Raw genomic sequence first — 18,961 nt, forward strand, 5'->3', positions numbered from 1 at the left:
CGATTATATCAGTAGTTGATATAACGATAGGCTTCTCTGTTGTTATATGTTATAAGAGGGACTGACGACCATCGAGAATTTAAGCAATTCAGTCGCTGAGTTTCTCCTGTTTGTAATTGTCCTGTTTACCATTAGTTGTGTTTAGTTTAGTTTAGTATTAAGGCCAGATTGTTAGTAAAGCAGTTCCGGGTGTGTCTTAATCAGTGAAATGAATCCTTGTACTAATTTTTTATATTGACCTTTCGCTTATCATAGCGATGTTTTGTAGCGCCATAACATAAAATGGCAAAATCTGTCGCGTCTTTACTGTCTAAACAATCTCTGCCATACTTCTTCCTGATTGTGTTCGTTTCCGGTCTGTGCTCCTGCCTTCCTGTTTCCAAGAAAGGAACAGATGATCCCGCCGGCCATGAACATAGGGGTGCCGTTCGAAAGGTTAGCGTGGATGGTGGCCAGCAGCTCGTACTAGCATGCGATGGCTATCACAGTGTAAGAGGGAAACCTATAGCTTAATGGTGTGGACTCGATATTCTCGTAATGCATCGGATGACACTGCAACATATATTTACTGCGACACCATGAAAATGATCAGAGATCGACGCTATCGCCTGACAAATGGGTTTGACTTGGAGATCCATAATACGACCTATGAAGACGTTGCTGTGTTTAAATGTTATGATCTACTCCACCCAGAAAACGCCACCCAATATAAAGTGGATGTGCATCTTCCACCGGAAGTCCACACGCAGCCAGTTATCCATTCTGGAGTACGTACCGCTGCTCCCAAATTAACAGGCACGATGCCTGACGAATCTGGTATAAACGATAATGATACGGTTACATACGACGACGAAGAAGCTGAAGAGGCGGAATTCGCGACCTATGCGGGCGCGCACCCGGAAGGAAGTGACTACGATGACGAATAGAGTGCTGCCAGCGAAGACTACACCAGCTGTCGAGAAGGATTTTGGTGGTCAGAGTGCGGACGACACGGGGCACCGCTTCACCGAAAACATGATGTGCGCTTGTGACACCGGAAGGGTGCTTTAACGGTGACGAATGTGCTAACATTGGCGATTTGCTCATTTCTGATTATGTGACAAATGGGATTAGGATCCCAGAACAGTGATATGCCTGCCCAGTTGCATTAATGATCGTTTAACAGTTCTGTGTTTATTGTAATCAATATAATTATGATGTTAGCGGAAAACATGGCAACTTTTTTATAAAGTAGAGCTGATAACGAGAGCATCGCTCTCTATGACACGTCCGCAGAACGATCAGGTCAGGGCCCATTTGATCACAACACTCCCAAGCTGCCATCGTTATGGTTGAAGAGGTCATTTACAGATTACGTACTACTCGTACATACGAGTATTATTGCAAAACGCTGATATATGCACGTACGAGGTTCTGTTTTTAACTCAGGATGGCTCACGTACTCAGTTTTAAGGGAGGTGACCCGGTAGACGGTACCAAATTCATATACAATTACACATGCACGACAACTTCTGCGCTCTTCTAAATACTTTTCTGCCTTGATCCATGGTATTCTGTAGTCAACGGATCTGTATACGAGCAGCCTACAAAGGCTACCACCCATTTCGCCTAACCGTTTGATTCGAATCATGAATAACACCTCAGAAACCAATCTATGAAACCTAAGAAAAGTTAAGAAACCTAAGAAAACCTAAGAAAACCTAAGAAAACATGGAAACATAAGAAAAAAACAAGAAACCATAAGAAAACGCTTTTGGTATAAGCGTTAATTAACGATTCGAATCGAATTTATAGGCGAAATGTCCCGTAGGCGAAATGTCCCGTAGGCGAATATGGCTGGAATATTCGGTTCGGGAGTTATGGCCGTAAGAAAATTCCAGGAAGTATTGCGTTTTGCAAAAATCATAAAGTGGTGCCACCACGTTTACGCTCTAACGCTAATGCAGAATTTCCACGCTAGTCAATCGAAATTTGTTATTATGATTAACCGTTTGTCACACTGTGATGTTACTGTGTTTAATGAAATAAAACCATCGTACTACAATATTTCTTGTTTCACCAGCATGTTGTCGTGCTTGGAAGAGATACGTGTACTGTAATAAAACGAAGATGAATAATGCTGTGGCCTTTGGTACTTCGAATATTATAATTTATCAATCGATCTATAAATTTAAACAGAAATTCGACGACGATCATAACGCTATCCGCATCATCAAGAATTGTTTAACTTCGACAGCAAGAACTGGATCGAGAAGCGTTGTTCCCGTATTGGATGTTTCCGTAATTATACCACGTACGGGAACGCATTCGCGGGACGAGAGGCTGTCGCGTTGTGTGATGGCGCTGGGTGGTGGAAATGTGGCGGCGACTGCCACACTTTTGGGATGGAAAATTAACCGGAAGCGGTTTTTATATGAAGAAAGCAATCAGCTTTCTTATGATTCGTGACCAACTGAAGAAATAATCATTTAAAAACCATACGCGCGGAAAATATTCAAGTATTGGTTCGATATGGCAGTAGTATGATATCCCGGTATAATTATACAATTATTACAAATTATAGCTTGTTGATTTTGGGAAATTAAGTAATGCACTCAATACCAATAGAAATTATAAAAATAATTTGGTCGTATCAAACATGCAATTTTTTTTAAGAATCTTTTCAGTTACTTTATCTGTCGGGCTTCAGCCACATTAATGCACCTGCTTAGCCGCAACCCAATAAAAACCTTTTTTTTACCGCGCACGAATTCGCACTTTTAACGGGCATTTCATTATTGCGTATTATTTTTATTGAAGTATGTCCAAGGCTGCAAGTGTGACTGAACAAGGGCAGAATAACTGATCATTTGCAAATTAATTTACCTCGATGCAAATTCTTCAACTGATCAGCAGATTGAAGCAGAAATTCGAAGCAGGCAAAGTGCTATCCGTATTATCAACAATTTAAGGGCCGACATAAGGATATTATCGAAAAGCATCCTGCCCTGATTATTGTCGATTGTCCGATTATTAACGTCGCTGGTAGTATCGCCGCTGCATTTTTGCGGGCTTACGCATGGTACTGTACTCGTATGTGATCATCTGCAGGAAGAAGACCGGCACTGGCGATGCGTCTTTGTTCCACAGTGAACAGCTACCCGGCATCGTATGTAAATGATGTAATACCGGTAACACAAAAACTATCACTCTCTACGACTACTATGAATACGGTACATATGTACGGCATGATCTCACTCTGGAATTTCTGTTTCAAAAACAGCAATCCCTGACACATGACCAACAATCGCGCGATTATACGCTGCAAACTTTTCAACTAAAATGATACGCTTCAGAGTACATAAGAGGAGCTGACGACGTGAATTTAAGCAACTGAGTCGCCGACTTTCTCCTTCCTGCTATTATCCTGTTTTTGTTTGCTTGTTTTTTTGTCCTATTTAGCCAGATTGTTAGTAAACAGTTAATACCGTTGTGTCCAAATCGGTGAATCGTATCCTTGCTTTGATTTTCTTGTTGACCTTTCGCTAAGCGATTTTCTGCAGCGCCACATATAAAATGGCAAAATCTGTCGCGTTTTTATTATCTAAACACTGTCTGCCGTACGTCTTCCTACTTTTTTCCGTTTCCAACCTCTGTTCCTGCCTTCCTGTTTCTAGGAATGGAGCCGATAATCCCGCCGGCAATGAACATATGAGCGACGTTCGAAAGATTAGAGTTGATGGTGGTCAACAGCTTGTACTAGGATGCGATAACTATAACACGGTAACGCACAGGAAAACGAAAATGGTGTGGGTTCGATATTCTGGAAATATATCGGATAACGCTGCAACATATCTTTTTTATGACACTATAAAACTGATCAGAAATCGGCGCTATCATTTGACAAACGGATTCGACCTGGAGATCCATAATGCTACGCATGAGGACATTGCTGTATTTCAATGTTATGATCTGCTCCGCCCACAGACTGCTACCCGATATCAAGTGGATGTGCAGAATCTTCCAGCGGAAGTCCAGACGCAGCTCGCTATCCATTCTGGTGCACGTACCGATGCTCCCAAATTAAAAGACACTACGTCTGACGAATTCGGCAATGAAACGGTCGCCTACGACGACGAAGAAGTGGAAGAGGTGGAAGTCGCGACTGATCCGGCCGCGGAACAGGAAGTAAGTGTTCATGATGATGCACTGGGCGCTGACAGCGAGGACTACACCGCAGTGGTGCTGGACGAGGAAGTGGACTATTTTGGTGTTGGATTGCCGGACGCCACCACGGATTCTGGATTCGATGCAAATGTAGGACACAGAAACGCGCAACCGCCACCGGAAAGTGGAACACGGGATGCGGACACAGAAGCGGAGAAAACAACGATTTCCGGATGGAGCAAAGGTCAGGGACAGCAGGATTTTGTTGGCCCCGGTGCGGACGACACGGTGGGACTGCTTAGCCGAAAATTAGTGTGTACCTGCGGCGCCGGAAGGATGTTGTTAACGGTAAAGACGGTGCTGATGGGGATGATTTGCTCACTTTTGATTATGTGATTATTCATAATTGTGATTACTATGCTAGCCCTACTCGTTCAGTAAAGTCTCTGTTAACCCGTTGACGGGCATTGGTGTCTGGAAACGACAAGGTGTTTGGGATTTTTTCTCCAGCGATGGGCAACAGTTAATCGTTATCCCATAAAGTAATAAGCTACAAGGTGCTTTAAAGCAGCAATAAAAACATAATTTGAACTTATGTCTTAAGTTAATTAAGAACAACAGATGCGCAAAAATCGCTAATTCTGAACTTTCTGACCTCTGGTAGGTTTTGCTAATTAACTAATTAGTGGATGAATAATTAAACCGGAGATAAATCAACAAGGTACAATTGACTACGCTTTATTCGAAAATGTCTAATGCGGATTCTAAAAGTTGACCCATAGATGACCACAGTCCGCCAAAAACGTGTGTCGTCTGCCAACACCATTGCCCATGAAGGGTTGTGAATACACGGGCGGGGGCACTTTCGACAGATTGTTTTTATTACGTAAACGTAACAAGTTGCTGTCAGTTCTGAGGCAAAACATGCTCCATGCGGTTTTGATTGTTGAAAGCTGGCAGAAAATGGGGTTGCTGAACGGCACCCCGGGCGGTCACCATGGTAATCCTGATGCGTTAGTCCTGATTGTAATTTTACCGCCAGTGTACTGAGCATTGTGAAGTGGCAGCAGAACCCTGTACTCTGCTGCGTAGCCTGCGCTTTACGTTCGATACCGAACACCTCTTGGGCAAGCAAAGCTGTGGAGCCGCGCAGCTTTAAAGAGACATGCGAATTTTGAGTTTTGACCAGTCTCGGACGATTGCAAACTGTAATGACCACTTCAGTGATATTGACCTTTGCGATAGCCTTATGTAGATTACATCCGATAAAGTGTTAGAAAAAGTGCGAGTGACCACTAATATTTCGTTCGGGGCCAGTCGCCTTTGCAGCTGACCATTCCCGCCGCTTTCTCCATACTCACCACTGCGGCCACACCAGGAAACGTGCAAGTCCGAATGATGCACGCAGTGTAAACTGTAAAGGCGGCTCAGCGTGTTCACAAATGCAGCAAGCGCAATATTTAATTGCACAAAGGCTGCTTCGTGGAGTACGGGATGAATATGAGAGCGGGATGAAAGTTTGCTAAGGAACATTGTCAGCATCGTTTGTTTTATATGTTTTATATATGGCATAGTGGTCAAAATGCAAGTAAGCCGGTTTTAGCAGTTTTTAATTTTTTGCTGACCAGTGGTCAAATTGTTGACCACTTCTATACTCCTGTTTTCAAGTACTTTTTTTGAGCTATTTAATGAAGCCATTGCTTTTACTTTATTCCTATTAGACTAATTATTATTAATTTAGGCGTTTTTATGGTGTAGACCGTCCATGGGCATTGGCGTTGGCAAACGACATAGTCACCACCGCTGACAGATGGTCAGCACAAGCTCACAAGAAATTCCCTTTCTTAATTGAATTTTTTCATCGAGAAATCCTGATTTTCAACAGGAAACTCGCACTCCTTCGGGTACCGCCCGCTGGAGGGTTAAGTTGCATTTATGATCGTATGACAGTTCTGTTTGTGTTCTATCAATAGGATGTTAGTGGAAAATATACGTGCTCCCACTCTTTTTATAAAAACATCATACCTCTCTGTGTGGCACGTCCGCAGAACGATCAGGTCATGGCCGAGTGATCATAACATTCCCAAGCCGAAAGTTCACTACGGTGCTCATCGCGTGCAGTGCAGTGCAGGCTGCATGGAATATTACGAAAAGTCAGACATCTTTCTCTGTTGGCTGGTATACGGCCAGTGCAGCGCACTATGGCGCATAAGTTATGATTCATAGAGATAAGGACGGGTATGTTAGAAAACGGAGCTCTGCAGCGCGGTATCTTGAATACGTGCGGTATAGTTGTTTTGACCATTTGGAGCGCAGATAAACTCCGGATCGTGATGACACACGTTACCCGTCGTTATCTACTGCGCATTATGCACAAAAAACCAACTGGCGTTGGAAAGATACGAGAATGTCTGATTGTGAGTCTTCGCATTGTTACTATAGTTGCTGTCAAATATTCCACGTATTGGGACTCTGATGCCATTTGTATTTAGGTCAAAACTCTCAAGTGCGCAACAACTCACGCACTGATTTGTGAGTCAGACAGATTCACTGATAACGCCGCGCGCATTGGCCAGATGGAGAATCAGTTGCTGAATTAGTAAACCGAGCTGTTGAGCTCGGTTTTATAATTCGCGGTCACATTCATGATCGCTTGTCAACTCGTTAAAATTATCCTGCGCTGCTAGTAAACGTTCGTAATAATCCAGGCTGCATTAAACATTAAACAGTATGTAATTACGCTGTACTTACTGTAGTTCGTCATGAAATTTTAAGATAATGTTTAATTAATAACTTAATAATTAGTAATTGAGCGAAAATTTGATGAACTAACTAGAGTCATTCGCGCCTAATTAGCACATTTAGCACCTAGTTAATTAGCGAATCTGCCCCTAATTAGTAGTTTCGCACCTGGTTTTTTTTAGCACTTAATTAGCAAATTCATTACACATGAAGAAAAAATTAATATTACATGTCATTAAGCTATGCGCAATTATTTTTCTTAATAAGTTTGCGCTTGTTGTGTTGCGTTGTCCATGGTAGTGAATGGCATTGAAGGCAGATTTATTGCAGAATTCACGGTGCTGTCAGATTTGGTGTTTATTTCTACGAGTGTATCCGTTATCAGTGGAGGAACATGTTTCAATTTTTTTCTCTTAGTCATAGCGGAAAGATGAGTAACCGATACATGCGCAGCAGTCGTGCCGCAGATACAAGCGAGCTGCTGATATTTGACAGTCCTATATATCTTGCGAAACACATGAGTTTATATACATATGAAGTTGAGTTTCTGTTGAGTTTGAAGTTGCTGTTTAAGTAGCAACTCAGAATCTGATCCCATACACATGACAAATCTGAGTATTTTAATCGAAGTTCGCACAGGCTAACGTTATAACTTGCGGGATGAGGTCACAGCCGATTGAGCTTATATAAATATGCAATAACATGCAGCACATGTATACTTCCACTATCTACACTATGCAGCACACAGGACCACACAAAATAATTTCCTTGGTTGAAACCAGAAATGAAACAGAAACCGAAACGGCATGTACATACGGGCTAACAGCGTGTAATGCACTGTAAATGCAGACCGAATTCTAACTGCTAAATACTTAATGTAAGAATTTAACCCATTGATCGATAGAGATTTCATATAAGTTTTTTTCCGCGTTCGAATTTTTGTTGCTTCATGGGTATTCGAACCATGTAATTTTTGTAAGTGCGTTACCATGCACTGCTGCGCATAAACTGATTCTGATAAATACTTTGTCAGTGCACACGAGTTGGTTGTCTCAGTCCGTAAGTTTTATTTCGGTTATTCATAACAAATGGTGAAGTGATTAAGTGGGAATTCAAGTGATTTGGACTGTTTTTTTTGTTAACCTGTTGTACTCGCACAGCACAGAGTCGTACTTATAGTATGATTACAGTTTCTTAAACAGCGAATATCTATGCAGATACAACGGGGAAACGCGATTTGTGTAATGGGTACGATCCCCGATCAGGATAGCATAGAGAAAGTGTTTCTTTTGTAAATGCCGTTTTGTTCTGGTGCATAGTTTGTACTCGTACCATGATACTTATTAAAGGTTTCACATTAGTACAATATTAGTAATAGTACACCTATAGCTAGTATATTGCAAAACGCTGATTCTGTACGCACGTACAGGGCTGTGTGTTTTAACTCAGGATATCTCAGGTACTCGGTTCTTATTCGTTGATTAACGGTCTCACGTTGTGGTTTACGACCTGAGGTCTCAGCCTACCGAGCTGAACAATTACATTAATTTTATAATATGCAGCCTGCAGCATACCGTATGTACTCGTACGTACTACGTAGGAAACAGGACCTACAAATACATAATATTTTTTTATTTGAAAGCAGAAAAGAAAACAAAAGCCAGAAATGTGTTCAGTACTATGTGCAGCGGATACACAACCGAATCCGCGCACCGCTATACTTGTTAATTTATTATGTCCTTAACACACAGGATGGAGTTTTAATTGTTGTTCAGCGTTCAAAAATGTGAAGCACAACGCCATAAAATTTAAAGGTTTAATTTAAAGGTTTTTGTTAGAGGTTTTGAAATTCGTATTTTTCACGGGTATTTCATTATTGCGTATTGTTTTTATTAAAGTATGTCCATTATCTTACGTACTTTATTTAATATGGCACTTGAGCAAACAAACCCATCGATTCCGAAGTAATTTTCATTCATGCAACATCCCGGACTGATCCATATTAATAGATTCAAGCAGAAATTAGGGGCAGGTGAAGAGCTATCTGTATCACCAAGAATTTAGGGACCGACATCAAGAATTTTGTCGAAAAGCATGTACCATGATTACTGACTTACTGTGGATTGTTTTGATTAACATCGCCGCGTGTAGCACTCTTACATTTTTGCCGGCTTACGCATGGTACTGTTGTACAAGTACACGATCGTCTCCATAGCAGGTCTACAGCAGGAAGAACACCGGCACTTGCAAGTTGCAACGTGTCTTCCTTCAACAGTTACCCGAGCAGTTACCCGCACAATATATAATACAAAACTCATTGAGGAATGGAATTTCTGGTAATACCAGAACCTGATACATGACCCACAACCGCGCGACTACTGTATACGATCATATCAGCAGTTGATGTCATTTACTCCAGGCAATAGCATATCATAAAACGGACTCATGACTATCTTGAATTTAATTGATTGAGTCGCCAAATTTCCCCGTTTATCCTGTGCTTAGCGCTGACTAGGGTCAGATTATTAGTAATTAAACAGTTACTGCTGGTCCGAAGCATTGAATCGTATGCCCTACGCTGACCTTTCGACGTTTGGCATTGTAACGTTACATATATATAATGGCCAAATCTGTTGCGTCTTTATTGTCTGGATATCGCTGGTCACATGGCTTCCTGGTGTTCTCAGTTCTCGCCATATACCCTTCTACTCCTGTTCTTTCGGCCGATGCAGAAATCTCCGCATTAAGTCTACCTTGGCGCAGCCTTATCAAGATTAGCGTTGATGGTGGTCAGCAGCTCGTACTAGGGTGTGATAGCTATAACCCGGTAACGTCGGACAAATTAAGGAAATTGATGTGGGTTCGTTGTAATATTACGGATTACACTGAAACACCTCTGTTCTACGATACGGTTAGACTGCTCAGGAAGCATGAACGCTATCAGTTGGTTAATGGGTTCGATTTGGAAATCCATAATGCTACTTATGAAGACATTGCGGTCTTTCAATGTTACGATCTACTCCACCCGGAAGTAGCCACGCGGTACCTTGTGGATGTGCAGAATCTCCCATCGGAAGTACCGATACATCCCGATATCCCCGAAGACTCTGGAGTACGTATCGATGCTCCCAAACTAAAAGATACGACGACTGACGAATCTGGAATATACGGCGATGGTACGGGCGCATACTACGACGCACAAGAGGAGGAGGCGGAAGCAAGTCGTCACCATGCAGGAGTGGGCGCTGACAGCGTGGACCACACCGTAGTGGAGAATGAAAGGGAAGTAGGAGATTCGGGCGTGGCATTTTCGGACGCCACTACGCCTTCTAGACAGTATACAGATTCGGCACATACCGACGGACAACCGGCGCCGGGAAACGCAACACGTGGTTTTGGCACACAAGGAAGGAAACCAACGGTCTCCGGATTATATGAAGATGTGGGACAGAGAAATGTGCAACTGGCACCGGGAAACGGATCACGAGATCCTGGCGCAGAAACGGAAAGAGCAACGGTTTCCGGGTTGAGCCACGGTCACAGACAGGATTTTATTGGTCACAGCGCCGACAATACCATGGAACCGTTTAACTTAAGCATCGTGAAGATAGTGTGTACCTGTACCAGTAGTGCCGGGAGGTTGCTGTTAACGGTGACGAATGTGCTGATGGCGACGGTGTGCTCATTTCTGATTTTGTGATAATTGTGGTTTCTAATGTCTTCTTGTTCTTATTCCTGCCGTTTAAGTCGCATTATCGGTCGTATAGCAGTTTATTTTTTATTTCTGATCAATATTATGTTAGCGGAAGGCTTCACTAGGTTTTCTTATAATTAAGTACTTAAAGTACAGAGCAATGCAGTTGCTCTACGTGGCACGTATGCAGATGGATCAGGTCATGGTCGAGCTGACCACAACATTCCCATGCCGAACACTGACGACTGCGCTCATCATACGTGATCCTCACCCGTATATACTGTACATGATCCACAAATTACTACTCGTATTTTGCAAAATGATACAGAAATACCACGTACGACGGTACGAGTCACGCACTACGAAACCGTGTTTTTTACTCAGATCTCATGATTGTACTATATTTTAATGCGCTGATCAACAAATACAACTACACGCCGCGATCGAATTATAACTAGCGGTGGTTGATAACCACATCACTGCACCGAGCGCGAACAGTAACCACTGTGTCTGTTACGCATTTCCAGTACCACTTAAAAATGGTACGTACCACTGGAACTGGAATCAATGTGTGGATTTCCACATATCCCATAGGAAAGAGGGTTACGTACGCGCTTTTTGGCGTCAGACAAACTCTGCTTCTGCTGTGGAAGTATATACTCTGCTATGGAGCGTGTAGTCTTGACGATCAGTTACTGTAATTGCAGCACCTCGCGCTTCGCGCTCGGTGCAAATTATTCCGTTTAAGTCACGCACGGAAGCGTAAAGATTTGAACTACTTTTTCAGCTTTTAGATATAATTGTTATTATTAATTTCATGAAACAGGATCACCGCGTTAGCGCTGTTGTCATTCGGATGACTACTTAGCTAATAGATTTGCGTTTTAATACAATGTAGCACCATCATCGTCCGATTAACATATTCAGTTAAAGGATTTTTCAGTCGAACTGCATTGTACTACCTTCATGACCATGTATACAATTTCTACTGTACTTAATCGCTGTCGCAATACGCGTTTACTAGAGTAGGGATAACACACGCTAATTGCAATTTCACATCGATTATTGACATTGTTATATTGTACCTACATTATTTACCTAAACGTGGTCGATTAATAAAATCAATGGGATTTTATAGAGTTCAACAGGAAATTTTCATCATGGATGGATACTTTACATTTGATTTGATGGCTATTGGTATTAGTATTATTAGTGTCTTCGCAAGGTCAAAATAAAGTTTGATGGGAAAGTTTGATGCGTAACCAGCTCCACTCCCTAATTAAAACTACGGTTATATGATATTTTGTGTTCGAAGTGCGTTTATGGACGTTCTCTAACTTTTCGCACACTTAAACCGGTACAAGACAACAAGTTGATTTTTGCTGCAGACACGTATAAACATAGCAACCGGATAAAAATTTGATTAAATGCAACATACGTTGTTTTTCGATCACTTTGCAAACAAAAACATAGCATAGGTCTTCCACAGCGCTCCACATATGCGGAGGACTGGAAGTGGACCGGCGGTTTTTTGTCTTTTCGGCCCAATTCGTGACAGACTACGCCGCACTGTATGTACAGTACAGTTGACATAAATAATAGTGCGCTCCACACAATACCATTAATACAGTCACTACATTCAAACAGACACGCGTATTATCGAATACGCTGCCAGAGTTTGATGGCCAGCAAGCGCGTGCCTGCACGTTTTTATTACCCAATTTTTTTGATAAGATTTTCAACCATTTCCAGTTTTTCCAAGTGGCAAAGCACTGCAGCTGTGATTCTCGGTGGTCGAGACTTATACTTTGTTCAACCAATTCGTAAACCAACGCAGATCGAAAGCGATGAACTTGCATGACGCATGCCTGGCACGCTTTGCGAAAAAAAAATGTCAATTTCATCTGGCACCACAGTACTGAGCAGCCAAGTCGTTGACTGACACCAATCCTGCGGTGCACGTGAGTTCTGGTTAATTCTTGGTAAGGACAAAAAAGTGTTCAACTATCAGAAAACTGAAAATTATTCTGCTATCCTTTCGATCGGTGAAAAGTGCACTCGCATGGTGATTTGGTTAGCGCGCTGCGTTGTATCGTACTGTATGCTTATATATGCCGAAAATGACAACGTCCGTTGCGTTTTTGTTATCCGGACACCGCTTGCCGTGCATCTTCCTGGTTTTCATGGTTTTCGGCCTTTGCTCCGGCTTTCGTGTTCCCTCGAAAGCAGCCGACATCCCCGCCAAGAATGGGCCTGCGCGCACCGTGAAAGATATTCGAAAGGTCAGCGTCGATGCCGGTAAAAATCTTCTATTAGACTGTGACAGCGCCTCAAGGTCAATGGCTGCGGATAGTCAAATGATGTGGGTTCGCTACGATATCCTGCACAAAAATCCCGTGCCGCTGTTCCGCGACACCATACAACTGTTGAGAAAGAATCAGCGCTATCATCTGGCTGGTGCGTTTGATTTGAGGATTCTTAATGTTACGGCGGAAGACATTGCTGTGTTTGAGTGTTTCGACTTGGTGCACCCGGAAATCACCACACGGTACGAAGTGTTTGTGCGCAATCTCCCACCGGGAGGGAAGATCCAGCAAGTTGTCCCGGGAGATTCTGGAGTGCTTGTTAAAGTCCCTGAGCTGAAAGGTCACACGATGGACCAATCCGGAACAATGCCGAATGGTGCGAAACCGGTAGAACCAACGGGTGGCGGATCGGGCAAAGGTCATGCGGGACAGAAAAACGGAGAAGCGGACACAACGACGCCAGAGACAACGGCTTCTGGAGGGAGTAAAAGTCGTGCGGGGCAGAGCGGCTGTAAGGATCCGATGGCGGATGGTGCGATAGCAGTGCTGAACGGAACAACAGTGGGCACGTGTGGGGCCGGAAGGTTGCTGTTCACGGTGACGACTGTGGTGATGGTGGCAGTTTGCTCGTTTCTGATTACGTGATGCATGGTGATTCTGTTCCGTACAGACACATTGTACAAAATGATGCCGCTGCACTATGCATATGCCGCGTCATTAATCATAATAAGCGTTGATAATCTTAATAATCATGGCATCTTGATAGTCTTTTTATGCACCTTCTTTATGTGTACTTAACTGGTAACTTGGAAGCAGTGTGGGAACGCTTACTATCGATACTTTTTTTTAGAAAGTGCTAACGAATCGTAAGTAAAGCAGTCTAAGCAGATACTGCTGTTGCCTGCATGCATCGAGCTCTGTAGCAGAGTTGGTTAGGTCATCACTCGTCAGCATCACAGCACTTTCAAACCGATATTAAAAAGTTTTGCTAATTGGTAAGACATAATCTATAGAACGAATGGTATTATGTGCTAAAGATTACTGCGACGCTGTCTTTTCTAACGGATAATATGACAACATATACAGAGTACGCACTTTCCTTTTAAGTGTCCTTTGACACGCTATATGCGGCCTGAACGCAGCCGGATGCACACCGAAATTTAACTGCTAAATTTTAATTTTGTTACAGTGTATGGGCATCATAACAAATCGTCATCATCATCGCGTGGTTGCTGCAGCATAACTCAATGGTTTTATCTCGTATTGGTTTAATAGCATTCTGGCACATCGTCGTATCCTGATAAGAAAACATATGCCTCATAAGAAATTAGGAAAAAAATAGTTTATAACGAGGATAACACGGACAACGAATTGGATCGTTGAGTGACTGAGCGCTATACAATGTGCCGTTCACATGCGGTCGTTGCCACGTAAAATGCGGAGTGCAGTGCAGCCGGCATTCGGCCCCCTGTATATGAGTGTAGCCGACATCCAGTCTTCTGGGCAGTCCGAATGTTCGCGTAAATTGTACTACGGTCACTGAGACTGGCAAAGAATGGTCCTTTAAAAAAAATTAATATTGACCGGCGCGTAGCTGAGCGTGTTAGCAATTTCCGGTACCGGCGACTGCGGCGTCTAAATTAATGGATGACTTGTGGTAGTCGGCGTTACCCACGTCGTAGCTGATCTATCAGCGAAGGACTTTTCGTTTCTTTTCCTGATTTAGTGCTGTAATTCTTAAAATATGGTATTCGATGCAGTGACTTTATGAAAAAATATTCCACCAAGAAGTGCTAAGGGTAGTAAAGGTATTAGAATTTCTTTTATCTCAAAAGCTCCGATATTGCCTTCTTTGCCATATAAAAAAGTATATTATTATAAATAAATTATTGTAAATGCCTAATAATACTATGCTAACTGTTTTTATTAAATTACGACATCTTTTTGTGTTTAAAACGTATATAAAGCTTTCTGACTTACGCACATTTAATTACGAACCGGCAAAAGTATAAAACATACGCATGTACAAAGTATGTACAGAGTAGCTGGATTCCGATTACATATAAGAGATAAGCAAACAACAACAATAAGAATTTAATTTTGAACGTGAAATACTTTTTACCGAAGCTATAAATGAATTCCGCGTGAGTGTATGGCGCGTACTTTCAAGTTTCCGGTTGTACTCGTATACCGCACAGCGGTATATCTATACGAGTACATCAGTAATTATCGTTTTGCATGCACCTTGCTAACATGCTACTATATAATATTATTACCTTTTAATCTTTTATCATTGGTTAACCTATTGCCAATACCGTAACTTATTCGTAAGCTTAAGTACCGTATCAGATTTAACAAGTAGCAGAAAATGACAGTCGAATACAAGAAACGCCTTATCTATTAATAAAGTGTGCAACGGAAGGTGGTGCCGCGTTCGCAGGATGGATGCCGCGCTTCCTCATACTGTGTACGCTGGGTATATTATCTGCTGATAAGTTTTCCGAATTTAAATTACATATTTATTTAATACAGAGACGCAGTATTTTAATTATTATAAAACGACTAGAGGATACCGCGCCGATCTGTTAAAATTATTATAGGCTGGCAACGCGTCCCATGAACGTCATCAGTTGTGTGGATTCATGGCGAATGGCAAAGAGGAATGGATGATCAGCGCGGAATTCCGGCGGTGGATCCAACGGTTCCTCGAAAGCGCACTCCGTTACGCCTATGACGGCGGTGGCGGCCGCCGCTTCCGTTCCCGATTCGTTCACTTCTATTACAAAAAACAGGGTTGATAAATTAGCGGTTATTAATAGCGCATTGAAAACTTTACATCTTTTTACTATGCGACTAATTTGACTAATAAATTAACTACAATATACACCAAATGCGCTTTTATGTGCAGAGAAAAATTGTTTACATGAATGTGTAATTCCTTATGTGCACTTAACCTTCCTTTTTCAATTCTTATGATTTCATTCTGAAAACAGCGGATAAAATGCTGAAAATGTTCAGATTGCCTAAAATGCATATAAACAGCGGCGCTGTATATATGTATTTTAGGCACCAGCGCCCCCAAATAAATTTGAGAAACCAAAAAAGCCATAATTATGGAGATGCTTATCCTGACCTAACGAACCTAGAGTAGTGCTTTTGTAACAGCTAGCTTCAGTCTTTAACGGCTAAACCAAACGAGTAGCAGGAAGCGATGCGCTCCGGCCTACCAGTGCACAGTTCGGTGCACTTTCTTAGTTATTATTTATGATTATTTATTATTATTGATTTTATTACCGACGAAAGCTTTGTGAATGACGTTGGACACGGTCAGCCGATCGTCGTCCACCATCCGGCTGAGATCGGCTTTCTCGAACAGCTGATGCACTCCCAGATTTTTCAGCACCGGCACCAGTTCGTACGATTGCTCCAGTTTGAATTTAGGCAAATACACATCAACCTGCACAAAATAATGTCCAGAAATAAATGGTAAAACCAGAACGACAAGAATTACCCATCTTATTGAACAAACAGTTTACTTGTTTTATTTGTAATCAGTAAGATAAAATTTTAAAATAGTAGGGTAACACTGAAACTTGGAAATTAATGTACGGCGCAATACAGACAATATAAATAAAAGAATCTGACTGAAGTCAAATAAAATCTACTAACTACGGGTTCATTAATATTGAACGGAATGCAATAAAAAATGGGTCTAATATCACTATATACCTTAATTTTCCCATTAGTCCAGCGAAAATTACAACAAAAATAGCATTTAAGTGACGGCAGCTGATAAGCGTGGGATCTTTATGACAAAAATGTCTATTATTATGGCAAAAACAATTATTTATTTTTTTGAACAACTATGTAAAACGGGTATGTCTTGAGTATTGTAAACGTACTATCAAACTGTATTTCCAAAAATTGTTAACAAATGAGACACGGTGGCATAAATATACAGCTACTAAATATGGCAAATAAGTCACTTCGACCAAGCTAAAGGCCGCAGTTTATCCAACGCACTACGAAAATGCCTTACGCGTAGTAGCGTATACCTCTTGTTCTGAGGCACTCTCAACCGCATCCCGCAGCATCCGCACGCTTAAATGCCCCTCCAACTCCTTCAAGCCATTACGCTTTTTAGGCAGCACGATGATCATGGACAATTCATGATTTTTGTAGGGCAGGCGCAGCAGCTGGAAGTGTTCATTCTCGGTGTAGCCGGCTTGGAGAGACTTGTGCATGAGGTCCACCTTGGAAGTCTGTCCGTTGAGATTGGTGAAATCGGCGTCCTTCCAGGTGGCATGTTCCTCGAATTCTTCGTGCCACTGCGCCTTGAAATAAATGGCGTTAACCAGGACAAAAGCGGTGTCCGGGGTCACTGTCTGCGTGTTGACCAGGTCACGGATTTTGTTGTGGGTCTGCTTCTCCACCCATTGGTTGATCTCGGCGACCGCGCCAGCCGGATTGTTTTCGAAATCTGTTTCTCCCACTTCGCTTTTCAACTTATCTACCGGGAAATTCTCGATTATTTGGATGTACCTCGTATGTACTGATTTTTTAAAATAGAATTTATTGATTCTATTTAATGATTCTATCACAGCTTCATGATTAAATAAATTTACTGAATATTTTCTTAGTCCAAAGTTATGGATTATTTAATTCTAATTCAAGATGATTGATTACGTTTGCTGAACATTTTTCCTTCGATTGAAATTATACTGTAGATTCATGAGTAATTAAATTACCGATTATCTTCCAGCTTTTTTGCCCATCGGACAACGATCATGCGATCAATAAATCAGATTTTAATTAAGAACTTAATACAGCAAATTAAATTTCGCCAATTAGTTATTACGGTTTGTACCTGTAATGATGGCTTTGAAATCAGCTTTTACATGCAATCCCTTCCGCAAGTACGCTTTATTGGCCAGCGCCAAGTGATAGTTCTCCTCGCCATCTTCCTTTTTACTGGGCGCAAACACCCGCAACACCTCCCCGTACACATCCAATAGCTGCTTCTCGTTGCCGCCGAAGACTTTCTCCGGATGCAGCATGTTGGTCATCTCCTGTTTAGTAATGCCATCCGCTCCCAAATACGCCAGGAACAGTGCGCTCTGGATGCTGAATGGCGATAGGAAGGCATTCTTCTCGGCATTCGCTTTGTCCTGGATAATACTCTGGTAGATTTTCAAGGAGAACTGATCGGCCGCTTCGCGGAATCCTTCCAAACTGAGCGCCATGTTTTAATACAGTCGACTGGTCGAATTAAAGCGAAGAACAACCAAGCATTCGTCTGGACCATAAATGGTGGAAAAGAGAAATTTTCTTCGGAGATATTATTATGTAGAAGTGAACTGGTTTGCGATATGAAGGAGGATAGCCGGTTGCCGTATCAATAGCGGCATGCGCTTTTATATGCAAGCAATCAGTGCAGATATGAGCGGATAAGTCAGGCGTTTAAAGGTCGTTTGATGCTTAGGAATTATACTGAAGTACTGGATCTCCAGCTACTGCGTGCCACAGATGGGTATAATGCGGTTTCGGTCATGGGATCGGAAATGTTTAATGAGCTTTAGTGTTTTCTAGTTCTTAACAAATGTGCTGTTCGTATACCTAGACTGTTTTTATAACACACTGTACGACGGTACGGGTCTGATAATTCTGCACGTACATTGCGGTGTACTGTACACGATTTAATTTGGAACGGAAGACAAAAACTTGCCGGTCTATTTCCGATCCTCCACATGATCCGAGAAAAAGACGACATAAACTCCCTTTCATTCCAGCATGCGGAAGCTGACAAAAATGGAAGAGTTGTTTCTAGAGTTATCTGTACTCGCTGCACCGAAGAAAATTCTTGTGAGAGTGCATCTCCTGAACCCCCAATAGTACATACTTTCAGGTAATGACCACATCCGTCTTAAATTTTTATTTTCTGGGCACCGCTTTGTCGCGTTTGTTCCTGGTTTTTCTTCGTTTGCGGCCTCGGCTTCTGTATTCGTGTTGCCCCGAAAGAAGCAGGAACCGCCGCCAAAAAATATATCTATGCGCGGCATTGGATACTCGAAAG

At 42.1% G+C, this 18,961-nt stretch overlaps 1 protein-coding gene across 1 annotated transcript; it reads right to left on the reverse strand.

Moving 5' to 3' along the window:
* Window positions 1–15,393: 15,393 nt before the first annotated feature.
* LOC129596378 (leukocyte elastase inhibitor-like) lies at window positions 15,394–18,235 on the reverse strand. Its single transcript, XM_055493643.1, has 4 exons — window positions 17,756–18,235; window positions 16,944–17,398; window positions 16,183–16,345; window positions 15,394–15,664 (listed from the first exon to the last, which is right to left on the reverse strand). The coding sequence occupies exons 1-4, from the start codon at window positions 18,129–18,131 to the stop codon at window positions 15,483–15,485; spliced, it is 1,176 nt and encodes a 391-aa protein (XP_055349618.1). The 5' UTR covers window positions 18,132–18,235; the 3' UTR covers window positions 15,394–15,482.
* Between the last annotated feature and the right edge of the window lie 726 nt (window positions 18,236–18,961).

The sequence above is a fragment of the Paramacrobiotus metropolitanus genome, unplaced genomic scaffold (assembly GCF_019649055.1).
Source record: "Paramacrobiotus metropolitanus isolate TYO unplaced genomic scaffold, Prichtersi_v1.0 Parri_scaffold0000089, whole genome shotgun sequence".
Lineage (NCBI taxonomy): Eukaryota > Metazoa > Tardigrada > Eutardigrada > Parachela > Macrobiotidae > Paramacrobiotus > Paramacrobiotus metropolitanus.